At 48.0% G+C, this 13,082-nt stretch overlaps 1 protein-coding gene across 2 annotated transcripts in view; it reads right to left on the bottom strand.

Moving 5' to 3' along the window:
- Nucleotides 1-1,135: 1,135 nt before the first annotated feature.
- UBE2V1 (ubiquitin conjugating enzyme E2 V1) overlaps nucleotides 1,136-13,082 on the bottom strand; it is a 28,027-nt gene continuing 16,080 nt past the window's right edge. Inside the window, exons 2-4 of one of the 2 annotated variants that reach the window (XM_005899626.3) lie at nucleotides 11,336-11,484; nucleotides 4,012-4,137; nucleotides 1,136-2,658 (exon numbers count right to left, since the gene is read on the bottom strand). In XM_005899626.3, coding sequence (XP_005899688.1) covers nucleotides 2,512-2,658; nucleotides 4,012-4,137; nucleotides 11,336-11,484 — 422 coding nt within the window. In that variant the 3' untranslated portion in view covers nucleotides 1,136-2,511. Of the gene's footprint in view, nucleotides 2,659-4,011; nucleotides 4,138-11,151; nucleotides 11,295-11,335; nucleotides 11,485-13,082 lie in introns of those variants that run through there. The other variant, XM_070381051.1, reaches the window with a different exon arrangement.

Genomic DNA, 13,082 nt, shown 5'->3' with positions numbered 1-13,082 from the left:
CCCTCCAGGCAGTCACTGCGACGTCTGCTCTGGCTCCTGGCACAGACACCCGGGTGGTGCCGGCTGGTGGTCGGGACCACGGCAGGGAGCGCAATTCTGAGTCACGGACACGTCCTCACCCCTCACAGTGGCTGGCAGACACACGGTCCATCCGAGCAAAACTGTTTCAAATGCTAGAAACACAGGGGAGAGCTGTGTGTTTCTTCTCCATCCAACAGACAAGGAAACCCAGCTACATGGTACTAACAGTTGTTACCAGCAGAGACTTAATACCTCGAGCTTCACAAAGCAACATTTTAAATCTAAGGGAAAACCCTACTCCTCTTCTGCTTGTTTTTTTAAGACGGGTCGGCAAACTATGGTCCATGGGCCAGATCCGGTCTGCTGCCCAGTTCTGTTTGGCCCCTCAAGAGGAATGATCTATACAGAGGAACATCTGCAACTGATCTGATAACAGGGAATACTAACTTTGAATCCAAATTACATGTTATCCCCTAAAAAACAGCATTCCATTCTTCTCAGTGTACCTGTTACCATCATAAAGAACTATACTCAATTATGTTTTGAATTTCATCCAAAAATTGTGGAAATTTTGTTTTCTCATTAAATAAACACACACATAATTTGATTTTGCCTCTTGGCCAATAAAGCTTAGATAGTTGGGAATTCTCTGGCCGTCGAGTGGTTAGGACTCTGCCCTCATTGCTGAGGGCCTGGGTGCAACCCAAGGTCTCACAAGCCAGAAGGAAAAAAAAAAAGCCTAAATGTTTACTAACTTGGACCCACTGTAGAAAAAGTTCCCCGGCCCCTGCTTTTGGAAGTCAAGTTGAATACCAAAGCATCTAAGACATTAAATTCTAATCCTGAATAAAGTATATGCTGAGGAAGAAGAGCACAGCTTCTTAAATATTAACGCACACTTCTTTTTATTATATTAAAATCAGGCAATGGTCTGACAATAAAAAGGCTGCTTATGGAATACTGTTATGTTAAACTTTACTTACAGGATGTTAAATCCTTAGAACTAAGGTTTCCCCCAGAAAAAGATTAATGGAAACATCAATTGCTTTTCAGACTTGATAGTTGCTGCTTCAAAAGGTGATTTTACACAGACACTAACAAACAAAAAAAACCCTTGGAACACAATGAATTGATTTTATTTCGGTATGCATCCACATCTCAGCATTTAGTGGTCCTGAACAGAAAAGTGGAAAAACGCAGCGATTTGCCAGGAATTTCGGGGATCTGCCGTGCACACCGAGGTCTTTCGTAATCCCTGCTGAGGACTGGGAGAAGCAGCAGCACCAAAACCAAAGTATGCACCGAATTCAAGGTTCTTTTTGTTCCAGTTGTCAGCTTCCAAACTAGACCCGAATGGACTGAAAGGATGACCCAATGAGAGCCCTGTTTAAAACTTCAATTTTAAAAAGCCAAAGCCTTTACAGGAAAAGAAAACAATTCATTCAGAGGGGTCGTGTGTGCTTACAAGTGTCTTCTGTGGCCTTTCTCCAAGTTTAACCACCAAGGAGGTCGCGAGCTGGCAGGTCTGAGTAACCCTGGTGACTGTTCTTTTCACCTTATCAAAACCTGAGCTAAAGAAACGCATCAGCTGATGATGGCAGCAGAGGGTGGCAAGGCTGAGAACCCAATATTCATTTCCCAGGCTGGTGGAGAGTAAACTGTGGTTCCAAGGCTAAATGAGGGGAGGTCAGAGACTCTTTCCAACCTTACCTGATGGCTTCTGGCCAAAGCAAGGAAGCGTCATGGAAAGTGTTGGGTGGTGGTGGTGCAAAGGGACTTGAGGAGGAGGAAGGAAAAAGCAGCACCCCTCAATTAAGGTGGGGGGAGAAGATATGGGGAAAGCCCTGAATTCCTCACCAAAGGCCAATTTCAGAGGGAAGCAGAGGGGTTACAATCTATGCCTCGGCCAAGGGCAGCAGTGGAGGCTGGGGGGAGCAGGATTGATGGCTTGGAAGGGGGGCATCACTTAAGACTTAGAGAGAGAGACCAGGGATGCGGACAGAGCAGCCCACACGCCAGCAGTGTCCCCCAGGCTGTGACCTGAAACCTTCATGTGTACTCTACTAAGCCACCCCGAGCTGGAGGGCTGTTGCAGGGAGGGTGAGGGGAGGGGGGAGAAGGCAGAGACCCCAGGCCATGGAATCAGCAGCAAGGTGATTGTGTGATGTGTCTTTTCACAGTTGAGTTAGATGTGCCCCACCGGTTAGGATGGGAATCAATTTAAATATAACTTTCTTGATCCCAGAAGTTCAACTATGTGGACAGTGGTTACGCTTGACAGGGTGATTTGTTACAGCACAACTTGTATATTTCAAATGGACAAAAAAATTAGTATCATTTACAGTATCTTAAGATAAACTGCCTTTGAATGGGAGCTTTCTTTCCAGTACTTTGAGGTCTACAAGACGAATCTAGAAAATTTACTACTGTGGAAAATGAAGACTTTAAATCGAATGGGGGCAGGGGAGGGCCTGTGGTTTTTCTTTTTGATTAATTGCTGTAACACTGTCCTTCAGGCGGCTGAGGGAGTTTCATATTTTCTTTAGACATCATTAGGCGCCGAAGCTCTTGCAGGACAACTTTGATGCTATATGAATTCTGCCATTTTGCTAGCACTGATATGGCTCTTGGGTCCACCTACAGAAAGGCAAAGATAAAACAAATTACTGTCAGGCTCTCAAACAAAAGGAATGCTGTGTGCTGGAGCTAAGCTACAGCAGAAAAGTGAGTAAGAAGCATTTTTTAGGTGGAACACGCTGATCACCCAGCAGGATCTGACATGCGGAATGCCCACAGGATTCCCTCCCTCCCGTTAGTCTGCTTTTCCCTTGTTGGGTCCCAAACCCTCACGGTCTGGAAGGAGGAAATTACGGATAAGTAAAAGCCGCTCTTACAGACGAGGCACCGACACCTGGTGAGACTCAACTGGCTGTGAAACGACAGCCTCGCCTGCTGGGCCAGCCGCAGCCACTGCTCAGGGCCTGTCCTCCCCACTCTGTGCCTAGGTGGCGGCCACCACTCAGGGCCTGTCCTCCTCACTCCATGCCCAGGTGGCGGGCAATGCTCAGGGCCTGTCCTCCCTACTCTGTGCCCAAGTGGCGGGTGATGCTCAGGGCCTGTCCTCCCCTACTCTGTGCCCACGTGGCGGCCACAGCTCAGGGCAGTAGGGAGAGCAAGGCAAGGGCTCTGCAGACCAGGGCCTGCCCAAGCCATGCCCCCTCAAGTCAGTGCAGCGCTCCCTGGAGAAACGCCTCCAAATGGGAACTTCTCCTGGGTTCAGGACATCAGGTGGGCCTCAGAGGTAACACTGACCACAGCAACAGGCTCAGCTCTTCTCAGCTTCCATTCCAGTCTTCTGAATACCTCAAAACAGAGGGCTTAGGAGCTCCTGTGATGCTAGCACGAAAGCACCCTCTAAGGCTCCTGCTCTCCCCTGGCCAGGACAGCGGCCTCAGAGGCTCGAGAGCCTTCAGCGCGCGGCAGGGGGCAATCTGCCGCCCCTGCTCCGCTTTTACAGCATTTACTGGTGTGTCCCCATCAGTGCCTGCTTACGGCAAACAAGACTGGTCTCCATTCATGGCAGTGAAAACAGTGGCAAAAATAAGAAAGCAAGGCCATTACCAGGAAAAAGTATTATATGCCTGTGGTGCACAAATAAGTCCCATGGAGAGAAGCATGGCCTTGGGGGCGGTCTTTCCCCTCTCCACCTCTACCTCTTGGGGGTGTAGCAGGGAGGCTGAAGGAGCGCTCGTTTCAAAGTGACCGGCACAGGCTGAGTGGTAACAGCCCAGAGCAAACGCCGCACAAGTTGTGCTTAAACACAACTGGGAAACAGGCCCTCACTCCAAACAGCACGTGTGCGTCCTGCAGCACATCGTCATCCAAGAATCAAGGAACAAACGGAATCAGGCCCCGAGTGCCCCTGACGTTCGAGCACAAAGAATTTTGGGGAACCCCAGGGGACAAGGAGGGGCAGCAGAAACAACTTACCACTCCATTAGAACTATTAACTCCATTCATATTAATTTTTGTTACAAATCTTACAAAGGGGGGTGCTTCTGGGTATTTAGGTCCACATTCTATTTTAAGGCTGTATATTCGGTTTTCATAAATTGTCTGGAAAAAAAAAAAGAAGGTATAGCCATGTCAGGCAATTACAAAGAATTAAAAAAATGCACAACTTCTGAAACCCCATTTATTCCCCATTTATTCCTGCTGCAGAGCTGGTGTGTCTACTGCCACCATGGAGAGTCTGCTCGCGGTTTGGTAAGTTAGTCGTGATCGGTCCCTGCACTAGCGCCCATGAATCTTGGCTTTGGGGGAATATAAAGAAGCCAGGAAATTTAAGCTAGGGTCACTGAAGTCTTAAGCTGGTATCATTAGGCGCAATCAGATGGACTTGCTTTTACGTTCATGTGTCTACACCCTGGGAAACTAAGTGTAAGAGGCATCCTTCATTCTGGGAAGTCATACCGATGTCTACTCACGAAGGGACCATCAGCCGAGGCACTAAACACCGCCACGTACAGAGTAAACAACAGGCAACTCTAGAGAACTTTGAACTCAAGCACAAGGTCGGGTGGGCACAGACACAAGGGTCGCCTCCCACTCCTCAGCACCGGGGTCGCGCTCTGGGAAGGGATCTCAGCCACGGGCACTCCGTCCCTGCCGCCTTTAGGACCACCCAAGATGCCCGGCATCGAGGAGGTGGCGGGGGGCCGAGGACGCCAGACCTGCCCAGGAGAAACGGTCCTTCTCCGAGCGCCAACCGAGCCTCCGCTGAGAAACACCGACGAGTCCCACCTCACGGCAGGGAACGGCTCCCTGACACTTCCGCCCGCTGAGCGGCGGAGCGCGCCCCCTTCTCCAGGCGGTTCTTTCTGCCTAGAGCGCTGACCCCCACCCGAAGCACCTCAGCCTCTGAGACCCAGTTCAAGCACCGTGTGAAACAGAAGGCTGCTCACGATTTTCTCATGTGAAGCTGCGTCATCATCACCTGCGTGTCTGAAGACCATACCAAAGCGTGGCTGACACCTCCCGGTCGGACCGGCCCCCGTGGGGGAGACCGGCCTCCTCCGGGGCCCTCACCCGCGCCCCGTGCCCACTGCACCCCGTGCTGCACAAGAAACGGCTCCTGTGTGAACAGTGACATCTAGCGGCCTTCGCGGGGAGCACATTAAGAAAGGTGATTTAAAGGCTTGAAAACATTCCGTCTAAAATAGTGGCCCGTCCCTAGCTTAAAAACTGGAACATATATTTTAAGATTCAGAAGGCATAATATTCCCATATAAGATTTTCACATCCACTTCACAGCGACCCCAACCTGTAACAAAAGCTCAACTCAGGATTTCCCCCTACCTGCCTTCTTCCCTGGTAAGCAGGAGCACCATCCTGCAGTTACAGCAAGAGGGCAGCCAGCCGTTGACTCCCTTTCCCTCACTTCTTATCCCCAGCATCAGGCATCTGTAACTGTTCAAACGCTGCAGTTACATGACAGGTGCGCTCAGCGTACAAGATGGGCATACGCTGTCAGAATAAAGGCTGGGGCCTCTAAACGGGAGGCGGGGTACAGCCTGAGAGGATCTCCATGACGGAGGCCACCAACAGGCAGTAATGTACAGGAGGAGGAGTGGGAGGAGACATGTCAAACTATTGCTCACAGTGAATCTGGGCATGAAGGTGGGGATTTGAAAATTAGGGAAAAGCTTGGGAAAAAAGACACCACACTAGGTATTTTAACAAAGAATTTAATACAGGAAATCGGTTAAACAGGTACCACTGGACTGAAAAGTTTTAAAAGAGGAACCTGAACACACACAGAGGTGAGGACTGCAGGGAGCAGATACTACCTTTGTGTTAGTTCAGGGTTATTGCCTTTTTTACCCCTGAAGGCTGGGGGACAAGGGAAGAAAGCTGTAGCTGATCCGATCTAGAGGCTCGGAGGAAGAGGGCTCCAGAGTTGAACCCAGGTCTCTGAGGAGGGGCTGCTGTGAGGCTGATGCAGGGGGTGCCCCCAAAGGCTGGAGGAACCCCCAAAACCTGGAGGCCGGGACCCACGGCTGATGCCAGGATGAAGGGCAATCACCAGAGTGGCACAGACAGAGCAGAGGCAAGCAGGAAGGAACAAGGCTTCCTCCCTGCCCTTCAGGCTCTCCGCTGTGTCCTCCCCTGGCGCCTGACAGGAAGCCAGCTGACAGAGGAAGCATGGAGTTCACAGATGCCAGTGCCAGGATCCAGAGCAGAGCAGGGAAGGTGGGTTTAGCGCTCACTACCCAGCACCTGCCCAGCCCACTCCGGACCAGGCAAGACAGACTTCCTCTGCACAAGAACTCTGTTCCCGTCAGTCAGGGAACAGATCCTCTGAAAGGCAGCATTAATTATTCATTTCTTGAATTCAATCACAGTACTACCTGAATATTGTACAGCTGAAGACTTAACTTGCTGTGTTGACTGCACAATTGCAATAAAAAATAAAAAGGCAAAAGGAGGCCCTCTTTCCTTCCCCTTTGCTTTCTGTTCCCATCAGGGTCACTCTAGCCCAAGGCCCCCGTCTTGGCAGTGAGAGCTGTCTCTGGGCTAAGCCTCTGGCCTTTCGGGGCTCGTCCAACCAGCTCTGTGGGCCCCACAGGGACCAACAGAGGGTGCCTGTCCTCCAAGTGATAGGTTTCAGTGGTCCTAGCGTCCCCTGACTCAGCCTTCCAGACCCAGGCTGTGGTTATTTTTTAGTGTTATCTGTGTTCCCCTGCTGCTGCTGCTAAGTTACTTCAGTCGTGTCTGACTGTGTGACCCCAGAGACAGCAGCCCACCAGGCTCCCCTGTCCCCAGGATTCTCCAGGCAAGAACACTGGAGTGGGTTGCCATTTCCTTCTCCAATGCATGAAAGTGAAAAGTGAAAGTGAAGTCGCTCAGTTGTGTCTGACCCCTAGCAACCCCATGGACTGCAGCCCACCAGGCCCCTCCGTCCATGGGACTTCCCAGGCTAGAGCACTGGAGTGGGGTGCCATTGTCTTCTCTGTGTGTTCCCCTAGTAGGCTTTGTTTCAGCCCAACACCTATTTGATCAATTTCTATATTATCTGTTGAAATATTTAGTATGGTTTCTCTTTTCCTGACTGACACAAAGAATTAAATGGTACAAAGTGAACTGCTTAATCTGTATTGTTTGAAAAACTCTATGAGAATATATTCACGTATCAGACAGGTAGCTGAAAGCTTTTCAGGAGGAGACAGGTCAATATATACTGATATGGAAAGATGTCCACAGTCTGTTAAGGTAAAAAAAAAAAAAAAAAAAGCTGCAAAACATTAAGCACAGCAAGGTCTCATTTTTATTAAAATGGTTATGTATTTAGGTTTGTGTACCCACAGTAAATGCCAGTAGAAACACACCACACACCACATGATCAGTTTTTATTCTGTGGAGAGTATAATGAAACGGGGAATGGATCACTGCCCTTTTACTTCACACACTCCTGTAATTCTGTTTGTTCCTAATTATGCGCAGTCTACTTTTAGATAAGTATGTGAGTGAACACACAGCTAGGCTCTAACCCACCCATAAAAACACCATCACGGAGAACTCCAGAGGTATAACGGTGCTGCTCAACCAGGGCGACCCCCGTCCCTGTCCCACTCCCGAAGTGGCGGGAAGCAGGCTGCCCCTGAGGATGTTTATGGCTGTCCCAACCCCGGGGACGCTGCTAACACCCGCTAGTGGCAGGACAGCTCCAAAACGAAGAACCACCCGCCCAACGCGTCAGCAGTGCCAAGGCCGAGAGACTCCGCTCTGTAACCCGGCTACCATTACACCCCACGGGCAGAGCAGAAATCCTCTACATGCAATGCTGTGGACAGATACGTTTGCCGAATTTTTCAAGGGGCACTTGGACAGGAAGCTTTGCTTTTAGGTTTGGAAGATTTGCTTTACAAAAAGAAAAAATACATATACATATCTATTTTCAAATAGCTAACACACTCACATGATTAAAGCTCACTCAAAGAGTACAAAAAGGTATTGGGAATAAGTCTCCCTTCCCGCCCCGGCCCTAGCGAGTGATTCCTTTTGAAGAACACAACCACCGACATGGGCTTCTTCTCTGTTTTCCAAAGTATTCTCAGCACACGGAAGCACAAGCGTGTCCACCTCCTCCGCCTCCCTCTCCCAGCCCGACCCCAAGTGACAGCACGTTCTGTGTGCTTTGTACCTTTTTCCCACTTAAGTATCATGGAGATCACTCCATTTCAGCACACACAAATCTGTCTCATTCCTTTGAAAAGCTACACAGTATATACTACGGTCTACTGAAAGACACTCAGGCGGTTTCCAGTATTTTGCCAGTACTGAAAATAAGGCATGAGATAATTTTGTACATACAGGATTTGGGGCAATACATTCAAGAAAAGAGGAGTAAATTCCCAGTAGGACTGCTGCATCATTCGGTACATGCTTTCTAAATACTGGTGGAGGATTCTGTTGAGTAACACAACAAAAATGTAACAGGGAGAGGAGTTCCTCAGTGTTCTATTCAGACGCTTTAATCGTGAGGCTGACACTCCAGTTGCACAGCATACACCTTGTACATTAACCACAAAATAGATTGGTCACAGGAAGCGCCTAGAAGCAGGTAGTTCCTTTATGTCTTTGCTTTTAACCTTAAGGAACAGAAAGTGTACGAGTAAAAAGACACGATAATAAGAATTGGTAAAGATGCAGAGAAACGCACCCCGCATGCGCTGCTGGCAGGATGTGAGACGTGCAGTTGCTTTGGAAAACAGTTTGGCAGTTGCTTAAAATGTAAACAAAGTTATCATGTGATCTAACAATCCCACTCCTACGTATATACGTAAGAGAAGTGAAAACATCTGTCCCCATAAGAGCCTATACACAAATATTCATAGCAGTATTATTCGTAATAGGAAAAGGTGAAAAAAATTCAAATGTCCATCAATTAATGGATAAACAAAACATGGTATATCCATTAAAAAAGAATATTATTCAGCCATAAAAAGGAAAAAGCTACTGGTAAGTGCTATAACATGGATGAACCTTGAGAACACCATGATAAGTAAAAGCCAGTCACAAAAGGCCACATATTGATCCCAATTACATGAAATGTCAGAATTGGCAAACTCAGAGAGACAGAAAATCAGTGACTGTCAAGGGCGAGGAACGCGAGGGCAGAGGGCAGAATGGGAGCGCCTGCCGAAGGGCATGGAGTTTCTCTCTTGGGTAATGAACATGCCCTCAAGTTAATGACAGTTGCACAGTGCTGAATATATGATTAAAAAAACCCACTGAACTGAACACTTTAAAAGTAATTCTACGGTAAGTGAGTTCTCCATTGTGAATTATGTCTCAATTAAAAACAAAGAAACGATGCAGAGGATATATGGGAAGTACCTTGCATACTGCAGCTACTCACTAACAGCTTCCTCTGGAAAGAGGCCAGTTGAAATTCAGGGTACTCTAAAGTGTCTTAGGTGGAATAGGCTATTTTTACAGAACTGAGCGTTCATTTGTTCATGTGTTTGAGTGACTCCGCGGCACCGCTGAGTGTGCTCACTCACCACACCCAGTCGTGGTGTAATTTAGGGTAGTCACTGTTGTACGCTGGTTCATCCTCACTACGCTCAAGTCTGAAAATCGGTCTGTTGATTAACAAATCTGTTGAACAACTACCTCATTCTGAGTCATTTCCAGGTGTTCTGGAGAGTAAAGAGGAGGGAAGAATAGTTTTCATCTTCAAAAAACCTAAAGCATTCTTAAGAAGAGATGAAACGCAGTGAAGGAAACCATCACTATACTAAGGGCTTTCAGAGACAGCAAGAAATGATCTGTGTGAAGACAAAAGCCTTCTGCATCAGGTTTTCCCCAGTACTTAATGAGATTCAGAAAATCCTGATTTTCACAGATTAAAAAAAAAAAGATCAAGAAATGAGTAAATACAGATTGCACATTTTTTAACCACCCCCACCCCCCCACAAACAAAGCTACAGGGTCACAAAAATGACTCAGAAAAGTACATGGCAAAGCCAGTCATTTGCCCTGAGCACCTATGACAATCCAAGATGAACAACAGCTGGTCCTGACACTGAGCGAGCCCCACACGCTTCCTTTCTCAGCCAGGGCCAGAGCCCCCGTGTCTTTCTACCTCCCAGAACTAGTGCAGAGCCTTGCACGAGGTGAGCAGAACGACTGACCACCCTCAAGCACAAGCAGACACAGGAGAGGGCTGCTGCTGCTAAGTCGCTCAGTCATGTCCGACTCTGTGCGACCCCGTAGACAGCAGCCCACCAGGCTCCTGCATCCATGGGATTCTCCAGGCAAGAGTACTGGAGTGGGCTGCCATTGCCTTCTCCAGGAAAGGGCCTGCTATGCTCAAAATCTCCTACAGCTTGTCTGAAACGAGTGTCACATTACTGGAGTCTATCTATCTCTTCACTTCCACATCAAATTATTACTTAACACTAGATAATTTTATAATGGGAACAGCTGAAAACTCAAAACATAAATAGAAGGAGACAATATAGGCTAGTAGTTAGGAATACAAGCTCTGGAGTGAGACCTGGTTTGGGAATTCTCAGCTAAGTGTCTCTGTGCAGACTTCTCCAAGTTGGCTTCTGTAAAATGGAACGCAACTATACAACAAGAGCATCCTAACAACGGGCTCTTGTGAGAATTAAATGATGTTTCTGGGGAGTTGACTTCATGCCATAAAAAAAGGTTAGCTGGCATTACAAAGACTGGGAACTCTTGCTAATTACACAGCTTAAGAGAGGTCACATTCCTCATCCCCATTGTCTCTGTCTTCTTTGCAAAGGTCTCTGGGCTCAACAGTGCCTGAACAGACCAGAGCAGACCACGCAGGCAATGACCCTTTGCTGAGTGGCCCAACGAACCAGGACACAGATACGTGACAGGACTGGGAAACGATGAATAAAAACCACAACCCAGGAGGCTCTCCACAGTCTAGACCCTGCCTTCAGGAATGCCGGCTGTATCTGGAGCCTTGTTATTTGATAAGCCCAAGAGTTTGTTCTAAACTACATCTAACAGTACAATTACCTCAAGCCTCACTGCCTACATCATCACGTAAATTCACACTAAGAGTCTGAACAGATTTTTGCTTACCATTTAGAGGGATTAAACAGCATCAGAGGAGGTTCAAATATATAAACTGAAACTGGTCAAAAAAGAATAGCCACATTTCAGAAACTACACCATTGGTGAGCTTTTCCCGTGATAAGGTAACAGTTTTAAAGGAGGCACAGTGCATGTAAGACATTGACATTTATAGCCGTAGCTCGACGCTTACTCTTGGAGGCCCAATTATCATCCCTGTCCATCTTGTAAGTGTCATGTCTTCGTCATCTTCTAGACCCCAGCTAACTGTGCCATCTCCTACTCCTTTCTGGCCTTCTTCGAGTTCTTCCAACAGTCGGAAATTGCGAGGGACTTTTACTCCTAAAATAAATGGAAAGAGATTCAAGATACTAGCAACTCCAGGGGAACTTGTAAGCCTAGAGCTAGTCGCTCATTACCTCTACCTGACAATAAAGATGCTTACATGCAAAACACTGCTGTAAGTTGCCGCGCCTCAAGCTTGCTGCTCGCGAAGCTACCTGTATCGACGAGCACACCAGAAGGAGGGGCGCTGGCGACTAAACCACGGCTGGGTGACAGAACCTAGAGTACCCCGCCCCCGTCCCTGGAGCGCTGACAGACGTCACAAAGGCTTTACAAGTAGAAATGCTAATTTGCGCCCCTGAGTTTGACATGAAAACCATAAATAAAGTGTTGATAAAAGTGCCTTGGAAGAACAGAGGGTATTTCTTTTGTTTTATTCTTGTTCTACATCTCTAAGGGTGTGCTCCTTTGCTGGAATGACTCTTAAAACTACCTTAGAAGGAACAGCTGCCCTACTCCGAGCATGTAACAAGTGTCCCCTTCATCAACTCAAGAGTCAAGTGAAGGCAGCACGGATGAAAGTTTTCAAATATTTAAGTCACAGTTTCTCGTGAAAAAGCTAAAGGAGGGTAGCCGGTTCTCTGCTTTACCTGTTTCTAAAATTCCCCAAGCCTGGCAAGCAGCTCAGGGAAGCAGGCACACAAACACCTCTCCAGGTTCATGCCGCTGTGCCCGAGTTCAGGCTGAGGCGCGCACTGCTTCTGGGTGTCTTCCAGAACAGAGTCCAGGTACCAGGGCCAGCTGGGGATGCTGCTCTCCCAACCAGGCCTGTCCACCTGTCCCCCACCTCCCCTGGCACTCAGACTATTTCCTCCAGGAAAAACTCGGGATCCAGGCAAGTTACCAGCTTTCTTTACTGAGCCCCCAAGGCCAGACTCTTCAGAGCCAAGCAGCACTTCGCAGATGACTGTGAAGAAAGACCCACTTGGAGGGACTCAAAGCTGTGGGAGGTGTTTCCATTATATTTTAGTATTTTCCAAAGTGCAGAACCCGCTACTATTAATTTGACTGGAATAAATATCTGAGGACATCAGATACTTTTCCAGGCACCAGGCAATAAGCTGTGAACAACACAAAAATGCCTGCCCTCATGGAGCTTACATCCTAGATGGAAATACATGTAAATTATTAATATGACAGATGGCGGTGCTCTGGAGCAGAGAGTACTGATGGGGAAAGTTACAATTTTAAATAGGGAGCATGATTTATTGGTGGCTAAAGGGAGAGTCTTCCAGGCAGGGGCAAAGGTCCTGAAGCACAACCTTGCCCAGAGTGCCAAAGAACAGCAAAGATACCAATTTAGCTGAAACCAAGTCAGTGAGATGGAAGATTAGCAGGAAATCAGGGGCTCCAACTGTGAAAGAAAACACTGGAGTTGTGAGCAGGAGTGATGCGGTCCCTCTGGCTGCTGTATGAAGAGCGCAGTGAGGGGAGCCAGGGCAGAGACAGGAGGCTGTGGCAGTGATTCGCAGGTGACAGCTGCGACGGTGGTGAGAAGTCTCGCTATTTCAGAGGTCTGAGTGGTGAGACGTGCTGGCAGGCTGCCTACGAAGTGTGACAAAGAAGCGTCTATGGCCCCCAAGCTTTTTGAAGAT

This window comes from Bos mutus, chromosome 13, assembly GCF_027580195.1.
Source record: "Bos mutus isolate GX-2022 chromosome 13, NWIPB_WYAK_1.1, whole genome shotgun sequence".
Lineage (NCBI taxonomy): Eukaryota > Metazoa > Chordata > Mammalia > Artiodactyla > Bovidae > Bos > Bos mutus.
The sequence above is the reverse complement of the archived record's forward strand: the minus strand, read 5'-3'. Positions and strand labels throughout refer to the sequence as shown.